At 43.2% G+C, this 16,242-nt stretch overlaps 1 protein-coding gene across 1 annotated transcript in view; it reads right to left on the bottom strand.

Annotated features, from left to right (window-relative positions):
- Positions 1 to 2,405: 2,405 nt before the first annotated feature.
- CATSPERB (cation channel sperm associated auxiliary subunit beta) overlaps positions 2,406 to 16,242 on the bottom strand; it is a 56,042-nt gene continuing 42,205 nt past the window's right edge. Inside the window, exons 18-26 of the mRNA XM_040975581.1 lie at positions 14,786 to 15,118; positions 14,437 to 14,576; positions 12,266 to 12,463; positions 10,409 to 10,519; positions 9,142 to 9,252; positions 7,743 to 7,878; positions 5,645 to 5,745; positions 4,918 to 4,992; positions 2,406 to 2,727 (exon numbers count right to left, since the gene is read on the bottom strand). Coding sequence (XP_040831515.1) covers positions 2,524 to 2,727; positions 4,918 to 4,992; positions 5,645 to 5,745; positions 7,743 to 7,878; positions 9,142 to 9,252; positions 10,409 to 10,519; positions 12,266 to 12,463; positions 14,437 to 14,576; positions 14,786 to 15,118 — 1,409 coding nt within the window. The 3' untranslated portion in view covers positions 2,406 to 2,523. The remainder of the gene's footprint in view (positions 2,728 to 4,917; positions 4,993 to 5,644; positions 5,746 to 7,742; positions 7,879 to 9,141; positions 9,253 to 10,408; positions 10,520 to 12,265; positions 12,464 to 14,436; positions 14,577 to 14,785; positions 15,119 to 16,242) is intronic.

Genomic DNA, 16,242 nt, shown 5'->3' with positions numbered 1-16,242 from the left:
ACACTTACAGGAAGCACAGAGCATCTCTTTGCCATCTCTTCTCATGCCATGTTTGCTGGCTAGCAATAGCTGTAGTGTGTTCTGATTTCTGATGAACAGATGCCAGAATTGTGACCAGCATTGTGGCAGAGCTCGTTAATCTGCCGCCATCCCATATGGGGGTCAGTGGGAGTCCTGGTTGCTCTGCTTCTGATCTCATGCCCTGCTAGTGCTCCCCGGAAAGCATCAGAGGATGGCCCAAGTCCTTAGTCCCCTTCACCTGTGTGGGAGATCTGGTGGAGCTCCAGGCTCTTGCTCCTGACTTTGACCTGGTCCAGCCTCGGCTGCTGCAGCCATTCAGAGAGTGATCCACAAGGGAGATCTCTCTCTTTTTCACTTTTTCTGTCTCTCTCTTACTATGAAATCTGACTTCAAATAAAGAAATGCATCTTAAAAAATAAAGATGTGAAATTTAGATTTTTTTTAGGTCTTGATTAGCATGATGCTGAACTTTTGTGCTAAATAACTGATATATGTATGACATTACATTTTCATGTTATCTTTCCATTGGTTAAAATTTCATGATATGCTCTTATTTGCATAGGTCTCAGTTTGCTTGGTTTCTGGGCATAGTCATGTGCCACACAATGATGCTTCAGTCTGAAAAATGATAAGGAAGCTGCCAATCCTTACAAGGTATTTCTGTTTCAAGCTATCAAAACAAGAGTTGAAGATTTGAAAATTTAAAGTTGAGATCAATGTTGTGTTAACTAAGCCTCCTCCTGTGATGCCAGCATTGCACATGGGCTCCTGTTTGAGTCCTGGCTGTTCCACTTCTCATCCAAGTGGAGAGACCTGGAAGAAGCTCCTGCCTCCTAGCTTCTGACCAGCTTAGCTTTGGCTGGTGCAGGTATTTGCAGGGGAGGGGTGAGCCAGTGGATGGATGATTCTCTCTGTCGCTCTTCCTCTCTGTAACTCTGCCTTTCAAATAAATAGAAACATTTTTAAAAAGTTAAAAAAGTTTATAAAGTAACAAAGTTATAGGAAGTTGAAGTTAATTTGTTACTGAAGGAAAGAGAGCACTGTTAATACATTGGCTCTGAGCAATGTGTCCCATGTTTACCAAGCCTGTAGCGTGTATTGCCACATGCCTGCCTTCACACTCACTCTTGGCTCACTCACTCAGAGCGGTTCCAGTCCTGCCTGCTGCCCTCATTTGAATGCCTGACACAGGCATACCATTTTTGTCATTTATATCACGTTTCCTGCACCTCTCCTATGTTACAGGGTTGGCTCGTCGGTAGGTGGGAGCAGTGGGCTAGCAGCTTGCTGAAAGTGCACTCCCTGATGTTTGCACATGACTACGTCACACCGAGATGCATTTCTCAACACATCACCTCACTGTGAAGCAACACGTGATGGGACGTGATAGATTTCATCACTCTTGTGAGAAAATACTCCCATTCTCCTTTCCAGAGAACTATTCAAATAAAAGTTCTTGATTTATTTATAAGCCATCTCAGGAAATTTAGTAATTCTAATGTATTTTTCTTCACATTATAATTTTTTTTGAGAATAAAATAATGGCAATGGCAAATAACTGTTTTTAAAATTTATTTTTGTTGGAAAGGCAGATATACAGAGAGGAGGAGAGACAGAGAAAGATCCCTCATCCGCTGGTTCACTCCCCAAGCAGCCACTATGGTTGGAGCTGATTTGATGCAAAGCCATGAGCCAAGACCTTCTTGTGGGTCCTCCATACAGGTGTAGGGACCCAAGGGACCTGTCCTTGACTGTTTTTCCAGGCCATAGGCAGGGAACTGGATGGGAAATAGAGCAGCCAGGAGTAGAACAGGTGCCCATTTGGGATCCCAGTGCATGCAAGGTGAGGCTACTGCACTGAGCCCAAATAGGTAGATTTTTAAGCCTCCATTTTTTCAAGTATATATCAACTATTTCATTTCTTTGTTTTATTTTTAAAACTCCTCAAGGAAAAAAAATCTATAGTCAGATAAGTATAGCCAGGAGTGGTTTCCTGTGTTCAAAATAGGAATATGGAGCCCGATGTGGTAGCCTATGTGGGTAAAGTTCTCGTTTGCATGCCTGGGATCTCATACGGGTAAGCCCCATTTCCCATTCAGCTTTCTGCCTGTGGCCTGGGAAAGCACTTGAGGACGGCCCAAAGCCTTGGGACCCTGCACCTGTGTGGGAGATCCAGAAGGGGCTCCGGGCTCTGGGCTTCTGGCTTTGGATTGGCTCAGCTCTGGCCGTTGCCTCTGCTTGGGGAGTGAATCAATGGAGGGAAGATCTTCCTCTCTGTCTTTCCTCCTCTCTGTACATCTGACTTTCTAATAAAAATAAATCTCGGACTGTGAAAATGGGACTAGCAAACACACTGACACACAGACAGGTGGTTACAACGGCCACTCTAGTATTTTATCTAGGCTTCATGTTTAACACTTGAATATATTAGTCTCAGAATTGCTTAATAGGACCCGGAAGAAAAAGGAACTTGGGGTTTTCTCTTGTGCACTGTGCAGCCCTTCACTTCTGAGGTTTCCGAGTGACACTGACGCTGGAGACCTTCTTTCTCTTCCACAGAACCCATTTCCAGAATGATGTCCAAGGGTGGATGTCTCGCAGTTGAAACATAAATGCTGTAAAAATCAGGCCCCCCAGCACCACAGCCACAGCGACAGCAATGAGTGTGTGTCCTGGAAACGGCAGGGGGGCGTCATCCACATAAATCTGCAACAGAGCAGGAGAGTGAGCGTTCTGGGCCTGCGCGGGCGAAGCCCTGTATGTTACATATGATAACCACAGTTAACCACCTACAAAAGCCTGCCCCCAGTTATGCATTTGGCATCCCACAGGGCCTATGCAGTTTTCTGCTGGATGACAAGCTTGCGGATCATGCATAGGGACTAGAAATTCCCTTTTGTATCCCACAACTTTCTCCTTTCTCTCACGGCAGTGGGAGGAAGAACGCTGTGGATTCAGTTGCAGGGGAATGGGTCAAGGAACAGAGAGGAGGGAGTGCCTGCTTTCCTGGGGCTACTGGGAAAGGGGTTTCCTGAACCAGATCTTGAAGAAGTAGGCAAAAGGACATGCCAGGCAGAGGGCTCTAGAAAGTCCCATTGGTAGATCAGTACCAACAGAAGAGACTTTTATTTATTCAAAGGTTTCCTCTGCCTGGATTGATAGTTGTGGGTGACGTCTGGGTCTTCCTGTGGCTGTGGACACCTTCCAGCACGGCCTTCTTGGCCTTCAGGGCCTACGCGCCAGGAGGGACAGGAGCTTCCTTCCTTGCTGCAGGTGCCCTCTTGGTGAAGACAACAGCTGTTTTTATGAGTTTGTCTGATCATTACTTTTGTTGTCATTTGATGATCTTATTTTCTTTTCAGGTTTGAATATATCGTTTTAGTTCTTGGTTTAGTGGATAATCTTGGATTCTATGACATTCTGAAACTCTGGATCATCATAAACATCTTTATTATTTGTTTATTTTTATAAAAGGTTTACTTGTAAGGCAGAGTGACATACAGAGTGCACTCCCCAAATACCCACAAAACCAGGGTTAGGCCGGCTCAAGTCGGGTCAGGAAGCCATCCAGTCTCTCCCGTGTGAGTGGCCACAGATTCAATGATTGGGCTAGCATATGCTTTCTCCTAGACACATCAGCAGGAAGTTGGATTGGAAACAGGGGCCAGCAGGGTCTTCAGTGAGGTACTTTGATATAGGATATAGACGCCCAAGCAGTGGTTGAACCTGCTGTGTGTGTGATACTTGTTTGTCCCAGCAGTCAGTCATACTGATTGCATTCAGGTCAGAAGTCATGCCTCACTGTCTCACAGTTGTTGCTGTGCTATTGGTTCCTTTTTGACATGCGTGCCACGTGAGTTACCCTACAACGTGGGTGGTTCTTGTTTTGTGGTGTTCTTTCAAAGCCTTTGCTGTGCTTCTTTAAGTGTGCTCTTCCTTTCAGCACGTTGATACGATTTGAGTTCTTATTGAGGATTGGAAAGCCTCCCTTTCAGCCCTCCCCTCTTAGGGATTTCCCCAGCATGCATCGTTCCCACAGGCCCTTGTCAGTTCCTGTTCTTCTGGGAAGAAAGCTGCGATTCCATGAGAATTTTACCCTCTTGTATTACAATGCTGTTCCCTACAACTGGGGTTGCCGCTGGAACAAAGGAGAAAAGAGAAAAAACCAAAGGTGCTCTCCCTCAAACTCTTCATCTGACATGGGCTCCCTTGATGGATCTTCTCTGGGCGCTTGCATTGCTGCCACAGGCATCCATCATTGGAAGGCACAGCCATTGTCAGGCCGCCCGAGAAGGGCCGGGATAGAAAGGGTGGGCGGAGAATGTCAGTGGGGCGTCAGTATCTGACAATGAATGAGTCATTCATCAAGTTGGACTGCATTCCCCAGAGGCAGCAGATAGCATCATATGGGTAAGCAAAAATGAGCAGTTACTTTCACAGAAGAATTTTGGGGGAAACTGGTTGTGTTTTCCAACTCTGGGAACATTTTAAAAGTCTTTGGGAGTATTTAAGATGACTCCATTACAGTTCAAATAACCAAAGGAAGGATGATTCTGGAAACTGACACGTTACAGATCTCTGTCCCATGGGAAGATGAGGGTGCGAGGAAGGGCACTGACAGTCAGAAAATGAAGCCAAACATGGAAGTTCAGACAGCAAACAAAACCAGACAGCCATGGGCTGACACTCTCCTGGCATCCACTCATGCTGGCACCTTTTATGTGCTATAACTTAACGATCATTGGCAATGTCAGCATCTTTCCCAGGGTCCATCTTTGAGCCTTGTCCATTACCCACATTCTGCCCAGTTTTCTCTTTCTTATTTTTTGAGTGGATACCAGTCATGATATTGCCCCCAGCCACCACCCCTTACGAGACCTCAGATGTGCACTATACCTGAAATTCTTCAACCAAGTCACAGAAGGTGACCCCTGGAACAACAGACACTCGAAAGTGAAAGAGCTCAGAGCCCTGTGGAAGAAACACATTTGCCCATTAGCCAAACCAACACACATATTCTTTTCAGCAAAAGCCTGCACTATTGTTCCATAGATGTCACCTAGTGAAGACTCCCAGGTCCCTGTTGGATGTACACATCATGGTCAGGAAATAAAAAGGGTTCAAACAGCAGTTCAATAACTGGCCTTCTCTTTATTTTTTTTTTTTTTAGGATGGAAAAACAAAAACCAAAAACATAACACCCAACTTGGCCTTCATGGGTATTTTGGTTGAATCATATGCTTTTTACACACCCCTAATTTTAATTTTTTTTTAAATATGTGAACTTCCTATGTTCCTGTGGGAAGCTGGAACTAGAAGATGTGTACTTGTGTCATGACTGTTGAACCTGTTCCTGTTCCTTCCCTCTCTGCTCTACATTGCTGAATAGTCTGTCTTGCACATCAGCTTAAAAAATAGCAACTTAATGCTAACTTCAACTTTCACATACCTTGAGGAAGAATAACACAAAGGAAAATAAAGAAAAAAACCCCTCATTATCCATTTTCTTTAAATATTCTGCTCCCACCATTCATGGATAAATATTAAAAAAACCTGTTTATGTTTATACATTAAAAAATTTAACTAAATGCTGACAATAAAAACAAGAAAATTGTCAACTTACTTTTATGCTTATGTTGAGACCTGAAGGATTATACACTGGAGCTTGAACAAGGGGTTCCAAGTAATTTTTCAGCTTCTTAATATTTCCTGGCACAGAGTGTTCTAAAATACAAGAAACATTTTAAGTCACTTACATTAATTTTTCATTTTGCATACAAGTTACTACCTACTTTAAGGTACCAGACAAGATTCGGTTCTGTAACATGACTAGTGGAGCCCACATCATTGGTTCTGCCTGCCTTGGTAGAAGGTGCACGTAGGGCCGATGCTTAGGGCTCCTATTTCACGACACATCTGGGGGTTCTCAAGGGCAAGACTTTGGGCCACCTTGCTGCAAATGGACCTTTTTCATCCTGCTCTCTCTCCCAGCCAGTCCTGACCTGCACATTCTTTCTGTTTCAGGCAGTAAGACCATCCCCATGACCTTTTTAGTAGTGCGAAAATGACTTTCAATGAGGTGGCAGTCATGCTTCACAAAGGAATCATTTAGAGCTGTTGCAGAAGAAGTAGTTAGCCAGTGATGCTTTCTTTCTAAAACCTGAGGGGTCAGGCAGGGGTCAGGAATTGCAGTGGTGTCATAGCACATGGTATCTAAAAGCATGAGCTTTGCAGTGTCTGCCCATGTTCGTGCTGTGTCGCGCACACACTCACGTGGCTAAAGTCACACCTTCAGTGACTGAAAAACCAGTTTATAAAATGCTTCAATATTTAACCACCAGTGTTCCAGCTCTTGGGGGTGTGGTGGGCAGTCTTCAGTATCCCCCAGAAAATGGAGCTGTTGTTTAAAGCACAACTTTGCATAGATTTAATTTACTGAATTTTTCATTTAAAAAATGCATACATGTTAGGTGGCATAAAACTCATTGAGTAACAAATGACCAGTTATTTAGTAACAAATTCATGTAATAATTCAAATTTCTAGCTAGTTTTTTTGAAAAAGTATTTCTTTATTTATTTGAGAGACAGAGAAACGGACAGACACAGATGTTGGTTCACTCTCCAGATACCCATAATGACAAAGGCTGGGCTACGTCAAAGCCAGAAACCTGAATTTCATCCAGGCTCTGCCTGTGGGTGGCAGGAGGTCAGTTCCTTGAGCTGTCAGCTGCTGGCTTCCAGTAGGCATGAGCAGGACTCTGGCATTAGGATACACTTAGGTACTCTGCTATGGCTGCAGGTGTCCTCAAGGACACCTCAACCACCAAGCTAAATGGTCATTTTTATTTATTTATTTTTAATTACCTATTTGTCTGTCCATCTATTGTCAATCACTTATAAATATTCATATACAAACAAACAAAATGTGCCAGAAAAAGTTGTATATTTGAGGTAAAATTGAATTGAAATAAATTTTCTTTTTGTTATTTAAAAATGTTTATCTCTTCAATTATTTTACCATATATTCTTTAAAAAGCTTTACTCATAATCAGAAAATAGATTCTGTAATTACTTGGCCATGCCTTTGGCAACTTCTTCTATAAACACAAAATACACAGTAAAATAAGATGCTAGACCAGCGTGCGGTAACTATTGCTGCTGTTAATTTATAAAATGGCTTTCAATTATTTTTGCAGTTTGTGTTTTTAAAAGTTTATCTTGATTATTTGGAAGGCAGGGTTAGAGAGAAAGAAGAAGACACAGAGAGAGATGGAGATCTTGCATCTGTTGGCTCATTTCCCAGATAGCTTCCAGGAGAAAAGAACTCCATCTGGTCTGGCACATGGATGGCAGGGACCCAAGACTTGGGCTGTCTTTCTACTGCCTTCCCAGGTATATTAGCCTAGAGTTGGATAGGAAGTAGAACAGCTGGGACTCAATGGGACATTGGTGTTGTAAATGGTGGTCTAAGCTGTTGTGCCACAATGCCAGCACCTGCAGTTTGAAATTTTAAAACAATGATTTTATAACATAAAATTTAGGCCACCAGAAGCAATAAGAACTGATACAGGAGGCAAAACAAGTGAACAGCAATGTGCTAACTGATTCCAATCCTTGTCTGAAGGACCCCTGGATACCTCTTTGTGTAAATGGGTTTTGCAAAGCAATAATAAGAACATTATTTATAAGACAAAACACTTCTAGGTGAAAACAAACCCTACTTAGCTGCCAGTTCTTCCTCAAGTTCACTTCAGTCACAGTGACCAGATATGGAGATTTCACTGGGATAAGTACAGACTCATTGGAAATTTTCAAGGTAATTGGATATTGCACAACTGGAAACTTAAAACGAGGAACCTAAAATGCAAATTCCAAGGATGAATATGGGTTTGGAAAATCTCATGACAATTCCATTTCCGTGGTTGAGAATGAACAGACACAGTCCCGGTAGTTTGGCTTCTGACTTTTCAGGCATGAAAAGTGTAACTGGCAGCAAACCTGATGTGACCTCATCAAAGGCAGCGCACACATGCGCTAACGAAAGTCATTGTTTTCTACTGGGCTGCAGTAAATTCTACTGGAATTCACTACCACGTCATTCACACTCTGGCTAAGCCTTGTCCCGTGCAGTCTTGTCTGCCCCCTCACACGTGTCTCTGCCGGTCTGTCTTTCAAGCACTGTCTGGAAACTCAAGCTCTGTAGTCAGAATTCAAAGCTGGCTGCTCTGGCAGGTGCCAACACTGTGATCATGGTCGGCTTGCCTTTCTCCTCTGTGGCTTGCACAACACAAGATCAGTCAGGAAGTTGAGAGCAGTATTTTTGGTATGCAGTAACTACTCAAGAAATGCTCTTTTAACTTAGGCAGACAGTGTACCAAAAAACCTTCATAACTTACTGAATGCCAACTCTATGCCCAACGTCGTAGGAACTGATTTTAAATTTTGATCAATAGGTAAAATTATGTAATACAAGGCAGCATATACCTGATGTCTATATGGTGTTGTCTATAAAGACTATCTATATAGCATATATAACTATATATAGTTATATGATTATATATTCCACATTATATATATGGTATCTGTATATATTCTTGATAAAACCTTTGAAATAGATCTGCTTGAAAATTATACCAAGTACAAATTTCACTCTGCTAATGCCAACACCATTAACTTGATATATATGGTCAGATGTCTCAATACTAATAGACCCAAATGCTCTCAGACACAGAGCTTGTTCTCTTAGCCAACACAAGGAACCACGTTTTGTTGACCACCATTAGCCAACTGAGTTCCCTGACTGCAGGTCCTCATTCACCGCAATCCGGTGCAGCGTTTCACAGAGGACACATTTCCTTCACACAGGTAAGGCTGTGTGGATGCTTGTGTCCTTACAAAGACGCTATGACACGGGGCACTGCAAGTGTTATGTCACGTTACAGATGAGCTCAACTAGCTTGCCTAGGGATGTACAAGCCCAGATCTCTTTAGCTCTGTATCCCATTTAGATCTATGTTATTCTCAGATCTCAATGCCACGTCTTAGTCTTCATGCTGAACTAGAGGCACATTTCAGTCTTGTGGAAAAGCAGGTGCTCTGAGGAAGGAAGCATGGTCTTACTTTTTCTCTGCAGTCGGAGAAAGCGACAGAATGCGAGAACTTCTGGGCATTCGTGCAGTTGCACTCCTCCCGGGTGGACACGTTTGCGCACTGCTTGTATTTACCAGCCTCCTGCAAAGAGAAGCAACTGGGCTTGACTGGCTTCTTTGTGTCGCTGGATTTCTGCAAACTGAGTACATGTTCAAGATATATTTGCTGTTTGGATAAATGCAATGTCTGAGAAGTTAAAAGGGAAAGCAATCCACTGAAAACAAAGCAAGAGTGCGAGGACGGCAGCTCTGAGTTGTACGGGGCTCCTTGCACAGCTGTCTGGACCAGGGATCACTCAGCTGGCTGCCAGTTGACCACAGGCTGCATTCCTGTGCAGCAGCAGGAAGCTCGACTGCATCTGTGTGCACATGTGTTTGTATGAAGCAAATGCCCATTTGTACATGCACATGGTAGGAAGGGGATTTTCTTGTAGAGTCCACAGCATTTGTGGGCTTGCAAGAAGCATCCACATCATGAATAACTAAGCCCTCTCTCTACTGTGGCCAGCCACCCCAGTGAGACAAGCACTTTGGGGGCTGGACCTAGGCAGGGACTTACATGGACCCACATGGGGCAGGCAGTCTTTTCTTTGGATGCCACTCCTTTCACAGGGCTGGAAACCTGAGACAGAGTTAGGGCTCCTTTCATTAGAGAAAAGCTGCTTTCTCCCTGAGTTAACCCTTGACAATATGCGTGAGAGCCAAGAGAGATCAGGGGAGAGTTGATTTAGGCTTCCTGGGGGCTGAGACAGCAGGAGGGATGGGGGTAGCAGTGGCAGTAATCCCAGTGCCTGGAGATGGAGCAGTGGATCTTGGGAAGCCCATGGCCCATGCTGGAACGTGTAGTTGAGTCCCGACTCCAGTACCTTCCTGATAAGATTCCTGAGAAGGCAGTGGAGGATGGTGCATGGAGCTTGGGTCTCAGATGCCAGATGGATCTGCAGGCTTCTGCTTTCAACCTGGCCCAGCCCAGCTGCAATCAGCATTTATGGAGTGAGCCAACAGACAGAAAATCTATCCTGTCTCTCCAATCTCCTTTTCTCTCATCCTATCCTCTTTTCCTCCATCATTGTGCTTTTCAAATAAATAAATACATACATTCAAACATACATCTTTGAAATAAAATAATACTGTATCCTCTTGTTTACTCTGGCCAGCTAGATCCATCGTCACGCTCCAGAATGACTTTTGGATACAGACCAATTTTGCACTCGCTTATTGGTAGAAAAACAACTTACCTTTGACTTGCGAAATAGATTTCTTGGTATGGGCTGGCTAGGATCAGCGTGATAGAAATTATCTGTAAGTGGAATAGCAATTCCCATATTAGATGGAGGTCTGTAGTTTATCTGCAAGTGGTTAAAAGAAAAAAGTTACAGGTTAAACCAAGAAAAGCTACAGTTCATTATTACTTTCTAAGACTTTCAGTATCTTGATTTTTTCAATATACATATTTTATTTTTAGCTCCAGCTGTTAAATTTATTTTCCCTCAACAAATACCCTTTGTTTTCTGGAATTTCAACAAACTAAACCAAAGGTAAAATAAAACGTGGAGCTTGTTAATAAGTGAAAAATACTTTTGGAACCTAAAATAGCTGCCATAAAGTCAACAAAAAACTGTGTAATGAAGGAGCCTTAGTGGGACCAGCACTGTGGCACAGTAGGTTAAGTGACTGCCTGGGATGCCGCCATCACTTATCTGAGTGCAAGCTTGAGTCCTGGCTGCTCTGCTGCTGACCCAGCCCCCTGCTAATGTACCCAGGAAGAAGGCAGTCGATGGTCTGAGTGCTTGAACACCTGCTGCCAATGTGGGAGACCAAGGTGGAGTTCCTGGCTTGTAGCTTTGGCCTGGCCCAGACCTGGCTATTGCAGCCACTTAGGGAGTGAACCAGCAGATAGAAGATCTCTCTCTCTCTCTCCCCCTTGTCTTGTTTCTGTCTGCCTTTCCAACTCTGTTACTGTATCTTTCAAATAAATAAACATATCTATTTATATACATAAAAATATATTTTAAACAGCTTTAGTGACATGTTAAGTAATTCTTCAAATTTGCTTATTTTTTAAAAAAAAGATTTATTTATTTATTTATTTATTTTTTTATTGGAAAGGCAGATGTACAGAGAGGAAGAGAGACAGAAAAGAAGATCTTCCATCTGATGATTCACTCCCCAAGTGAGCGCAATGGTCGGTGCTGCACCAATCCGAAGCCAGGATCCAGGAACTTCTTCCGGGTATCCCACATGGGTGCAGAGTCCCAAACCATTGGGCCATCCTCGACTGCCTTCCCAGGCCACAAGCAAGGAGCTGGATGGGAAGTGGAGCTGCCGGGATTAGAACTGGCGCCTATATGGGAAGCAGGCGTGTTCAAGGCAAGGACCTTAACCATTACACTATTGCGCCGCCCCCCCCTTTTTTTTTTACAAGGGCCTGGCATCACAGTGTGGTGTGTTGGGCTATTGCTTGCGATGCTGGCATTCCTATGAACAGCAGTTGAGTCCAGGCTGCTCCACTTTTGTTCTGGGTTCTTGCTGATGCTCCTGGGAAAGCAGTGAAGGTTGCCCCAAGTGCTTGGGCCTCTGCTTAACAAATGGGTGATCCATATTTGGGAAATAAACCAGTAGATATAGGCTCTCTCACACACTCTCTGTCCTCCTTCCATTCCTCTCTGTATCAACACCTTTCAAAGAAATAAATCTTTAAAAAAAGAGAAAATGAAGTTAACTTACAAAGAGTAATGACAACCATATTTTAAAAAGAGTTACGGATTCTGACAAGGAAAAACTATAAATGATCGCATTGAAATGGGATGGAATAGTCTGACTTAGGCAGCCGTGCAGATCACTCAAGTCCATGAGCATATTACTGTCACGTGGTCTCATTGAGAATGATGGAACCCAGTGACCAGCAAAAAACACTCCTTCCAAAAGCTTTTACATTTCAGAAACGATCATTGCATCCTCAGAATGACACGAGGATTGAGAAGCAGTTATGAGGTGCTTTGAGATCCCCAGGAGAGAACTGCTGAAGCTGAGTGGCTGCCGTGTCCCACGGAGGTCCTGTGTCACTGGGACCCGCAGGCCAACAGGTTGCTTACCGGCAGGGTTTTGATCATGTTGAAACCCTGGCTGTCTTTGTGAACTCCTCGGATCCAGTCTTGCATTGGGATGGCTCTGCTGGGGATGTGGTGCATGGTGCGCAGATAGCTGCAGCTGCTCTTCAGCGTGGGCACGATGGTCGTCACAAAACACTCAGTGGATGACTCCCAGGACACCAGCGCCAGGGACGTGGAGCCCTGGAAACATCCAAAGTGAGGGCTCTTTAAAGCAACTCTTATGTACTTAGTTGCTCTTACCCTGTATGTCAGAGTTCTCACCCCTAAGACCTCAGGATACAAGTATATTTACAGAGGCAATGAAGGTAAAATGAGGTCATTCGCTTGGTCCTTGATCTCATATAACTGTGTTCTTGTAAGAAGAGATGAAGGGGGCTGGTGATGTGGTATACCAAGTTAAACTACTGCCTGCCTCACCTGCATCCCGTACAGACCATGGAGCAAGTTCTGGCTGTTCCACTCTCAATCCAGCTCTGTTACTGTGCCTGGGAAAGCTTTGGAAGATGGTCCAAGTATTTGGAGTCTCAGAAGGGGTTCCAGGTTCCTGGCTCCTGTCTTACTCCAGGCCTTTGCAACTATGATGGGGGTAGACTGGAGGGGGGAGAAGAGAAATCTCTTCCTCCTTTTTTATAATTCTGCCTTTCAAACAAATAATCCACCTCCCCCTACTTTTTTAAAGAGTAGATTATGATAGACCCAGCATGGTGAGCAGACAGCCACGACCGAGCCTCCGAGGAAAGCAGCCTGTGGCTTTACAGCCTCTAGAACTGAGCAGGAGTGGGTTTCTGTGGCTGGAATCACCCAGTTTGTGGGGTTTTGTTGGACCAGCCCTCCAAAACTGATTGAGAAGTCAACTCAAGGATATAGGAAAGGAAAGGACTGAAAAAAAAATATCAATACAAATAAACTCTAATCACAGAATCTGAGAATAAATCAAAAGAGGAAATGCATTCTTCTCTGGGAAGAAATCTATTCCAAATATTTGACAAATGAGCCTGGATCCAGGAGCATTTATTAAATTAAACACCATTATTACGTCCTACTCAGTGTCATGGGCTTCTTTTATTGTCTGATGAGCACCTGGGTAACTGTTTTCACAATATAAAGAAAATATTTTCTACTGGCTCACATTTTGCAAAAAAAAAAAAATATTCATCTAGCAATTACTGTATTTCATAAAGATAAGTTTTTGGTAATATTTTATGCACGATGAATATATGAAATCCTTCAACACTTGCATTTGATAAACTTGATAATTTTTGTATGAAATACTTAAATGTTTTTGGAACTTTAAAAAATGTAGAAACAATGGGGCTGGTGCAAGTGGCCTCCTCAGGTTAATCCTCCACCTGCAAGCACTGGCATCCCACGTGGATGCCGGTTCTAGTTCTGGCTGCTCCAGTTCAAATCCAGCTTCCTGCTTGTGGCCTGGGAAGGCAGCAGAGTTTGGCCCAGGCCTTGGGTCCCTGCATCCACATGGGGGACCCGGAAGAAGCTCCTGGCTCCTGGCTTCGGATTGGCTCAGCTCCAGCTGTCGCGCTCACTTGGGGAGTGAACCATCGGATGGAAGATCCTCCTCTCTGTCTCTCCTCCTCTCTGTATATCTGACTTTCCAATAAAAATAAATAAAACTTAGAAAAAAATATGAAAACAGGAATCAAAAGACTACCAAAATGTACTGCATCAGTATAGTTATTACTGTTTCTATATTTTAATCTTTGAGTCTGAGATTAAAACACAAGTTACTTTAAGATATAGAAAGGACACAGTAAAATCCAAAATGTTGGACACTCTGTAGAACAAGTGGCCTGATTTCTGTACCAACTGATGGCAAGGGAACAAAGTCCGCGAAGTATGTTTGTATCTCAATCCAAATAAATCCTCAACCATATACTGGTTTTTGTTGTTGTTGTTGTTGTTGCTGTCAGAATAACAACAAGTAAATAAATTGCCTTTACCCCGAGCTCCTCCTGGCTGTCACAGGCATGTGGAGAGTGGACAACCAAACAAGAGATCGCTCTCTGCCTCTCTGCTTATCTCTCTACCTTTCAAAGAAGTGAAATTTACTAAAATTCAGAAAGATACATATAACTTTTCCTTTTCTCAGTTATGTTGGTGCAAGATGGTTGAAAGAAAAAAAAAGAAAATCTTACTTGTCGTAAAGTTTTGCTGGCTACCGAAATCTCCGCAACATAACTGTCAGTCTCATCAAACAAACCATTGATTTTGACATCTAGCAAAGTTGGGTCTCCGATGAATACATCCAGCAGGGGTGCTTCAAGTGTCTGGAAATCTACAAGGCCAACAGTTCATATCACATACATACATATTCATAATGCTGTCGATGTTCTACAGTCCCAGTCACCTTGAGGTTACGATTTTCATCATGTAATAAACATAAATGCTTCATTCCCTTCTCTCCACCAACTTCATGACGTCTCCTTGCCTTTCCCGCTCAAGCAAAGAAAGCAATATCTTTTTGAAATCTCTCAGAACACTTACCTTTGGAAGTAGGTTTGATCTTAACCTTTAAATTCTGAGAGTTTCCCAAATCAATGTATTTCACGGTGTTGAGGGATAGTGAGTCATCGGGTTGTTGAAACCAATGGTTGCATGGCTTTGAAGATATATTCCACGCTCGCCCATTCCTTTGCCCAAAGTTGTATAAGACCCAGGAGTCCTTCAGCAACAGCGTGAGGTTGAGGGCTTGTTTGGGCATGGTGGCAACAGCTACAGCATTCTTAGCATCTAAAATAGCTGTGATGAGGAAGCTACTGTGACCAGGAATCACCACGGTCTTCTCGATATCTGTGTCTTGAAATGAGGCATTGGCAACTAGAGTGAAAGAGAAAAGATCTGATAATAACAGAACTGATGTTCACCAAACACGCTGGGACAGAGTCCACAAACGGACTATTCCAGTTTAAAACTGCAAATGTTAGCCAGAGAAAACATTTGCCCATTTGTCATTCTAGTGATTTTTAAAGAATTTGTTTACTTATTTGTATTTCTATGAAAGGTGGAGCAGGGGGGATAGATATCTTTTATCCACTGTTTTATTCCCAAAAACTCTACCTTTCAAATCAGTCAACTAACCGATCAATCATGAAAAAAAAAAAAAGAGTTAAAGAGAGCCTCATACTTCCCATGACTACACCAATCCACTCTCCTAATTTAAAGTCCTTTCCAACATTCCTCTTTATAGCGAAATTCCTGGAAAGGGTTACCTTTGGTCATTGTCTTCTGGCGAGATAATCCGTGACTTTCACACAGATCCACTAATCAGCTTTCTTTCTTTAAAATTTTGTTCTTTGGAAATATTGTTTACATAGTTGAGAGGAATGCATGCCCGTGTGGGCCTGGACTGTGATATGGAAGTGAGAATTGTCAGGTCCAGGATGGTAGCTGGGATGGGACAAATTTTTCAGCTTTTTTTTTTAATCCTATGTCTGAAGAGGAAAAGTGGGTGGGGGTTGCTCCTTGGACCACTGTCAAACTACATCAGCACTCAGGGATTGGGACAGTCATTTGAAGACACCTTAGAGACCCTGATGAGGGGAATAATGTCCTGAGGATGTCACTTGAGTGGTTTTGATAGTTCTGGGGCTCAGGGGTTCTGCCCCCTCCTTGAAACATCATTTTTGTTTGGCTTCCAAGGCAGGCTCTTTCACAGCTTTTCTCTGAACAGATAATTTCTTTCTTTCTTTTTTTTTTCTTTAAGATTTATTTATTTTTATTGGAAAGGTAGATTTTATAGAGAGGAGGAGAGACAGAGAGCAACATCTTCCATCTGGTAGTTCACTCCCCCAGTGGCTGCAATAGCCGGAGCTGAGCCGATCTGAACCCAGGAGTTTCTTCCAGGTCTCCTATGTGGTGCAGGGTCCTAAGGCTTTGGGCCATCCTCCACTGTTTTCCCAGGCCATAAGCAGAGAGCTGGATGGGAAGTAGACAGCATATGA

Source organism: Ochotona curzoniae, unplaced genomic scaffold, assembly GCF_017591425.1.
Source record: "Ochotona curzoniae isolate NIBS_2020 unplaced genomic scaffold, NIBS_Ocur_1.0 contig_2688, whole genome shotgun sequence".
Classification (NCBI taxonomy): domain Eukaryota; kingdom Metazoa; phylum Chordata; class Mammalia; order Lagomorpha; family Ochotonidae; genus Ochotona; species Ochotona curzoniae.
The sequence above is the reverse complement of the archived record's forward strand: the minus strand, read 5'-3'. Positions and strand labels throughout refer to the sequence as shown.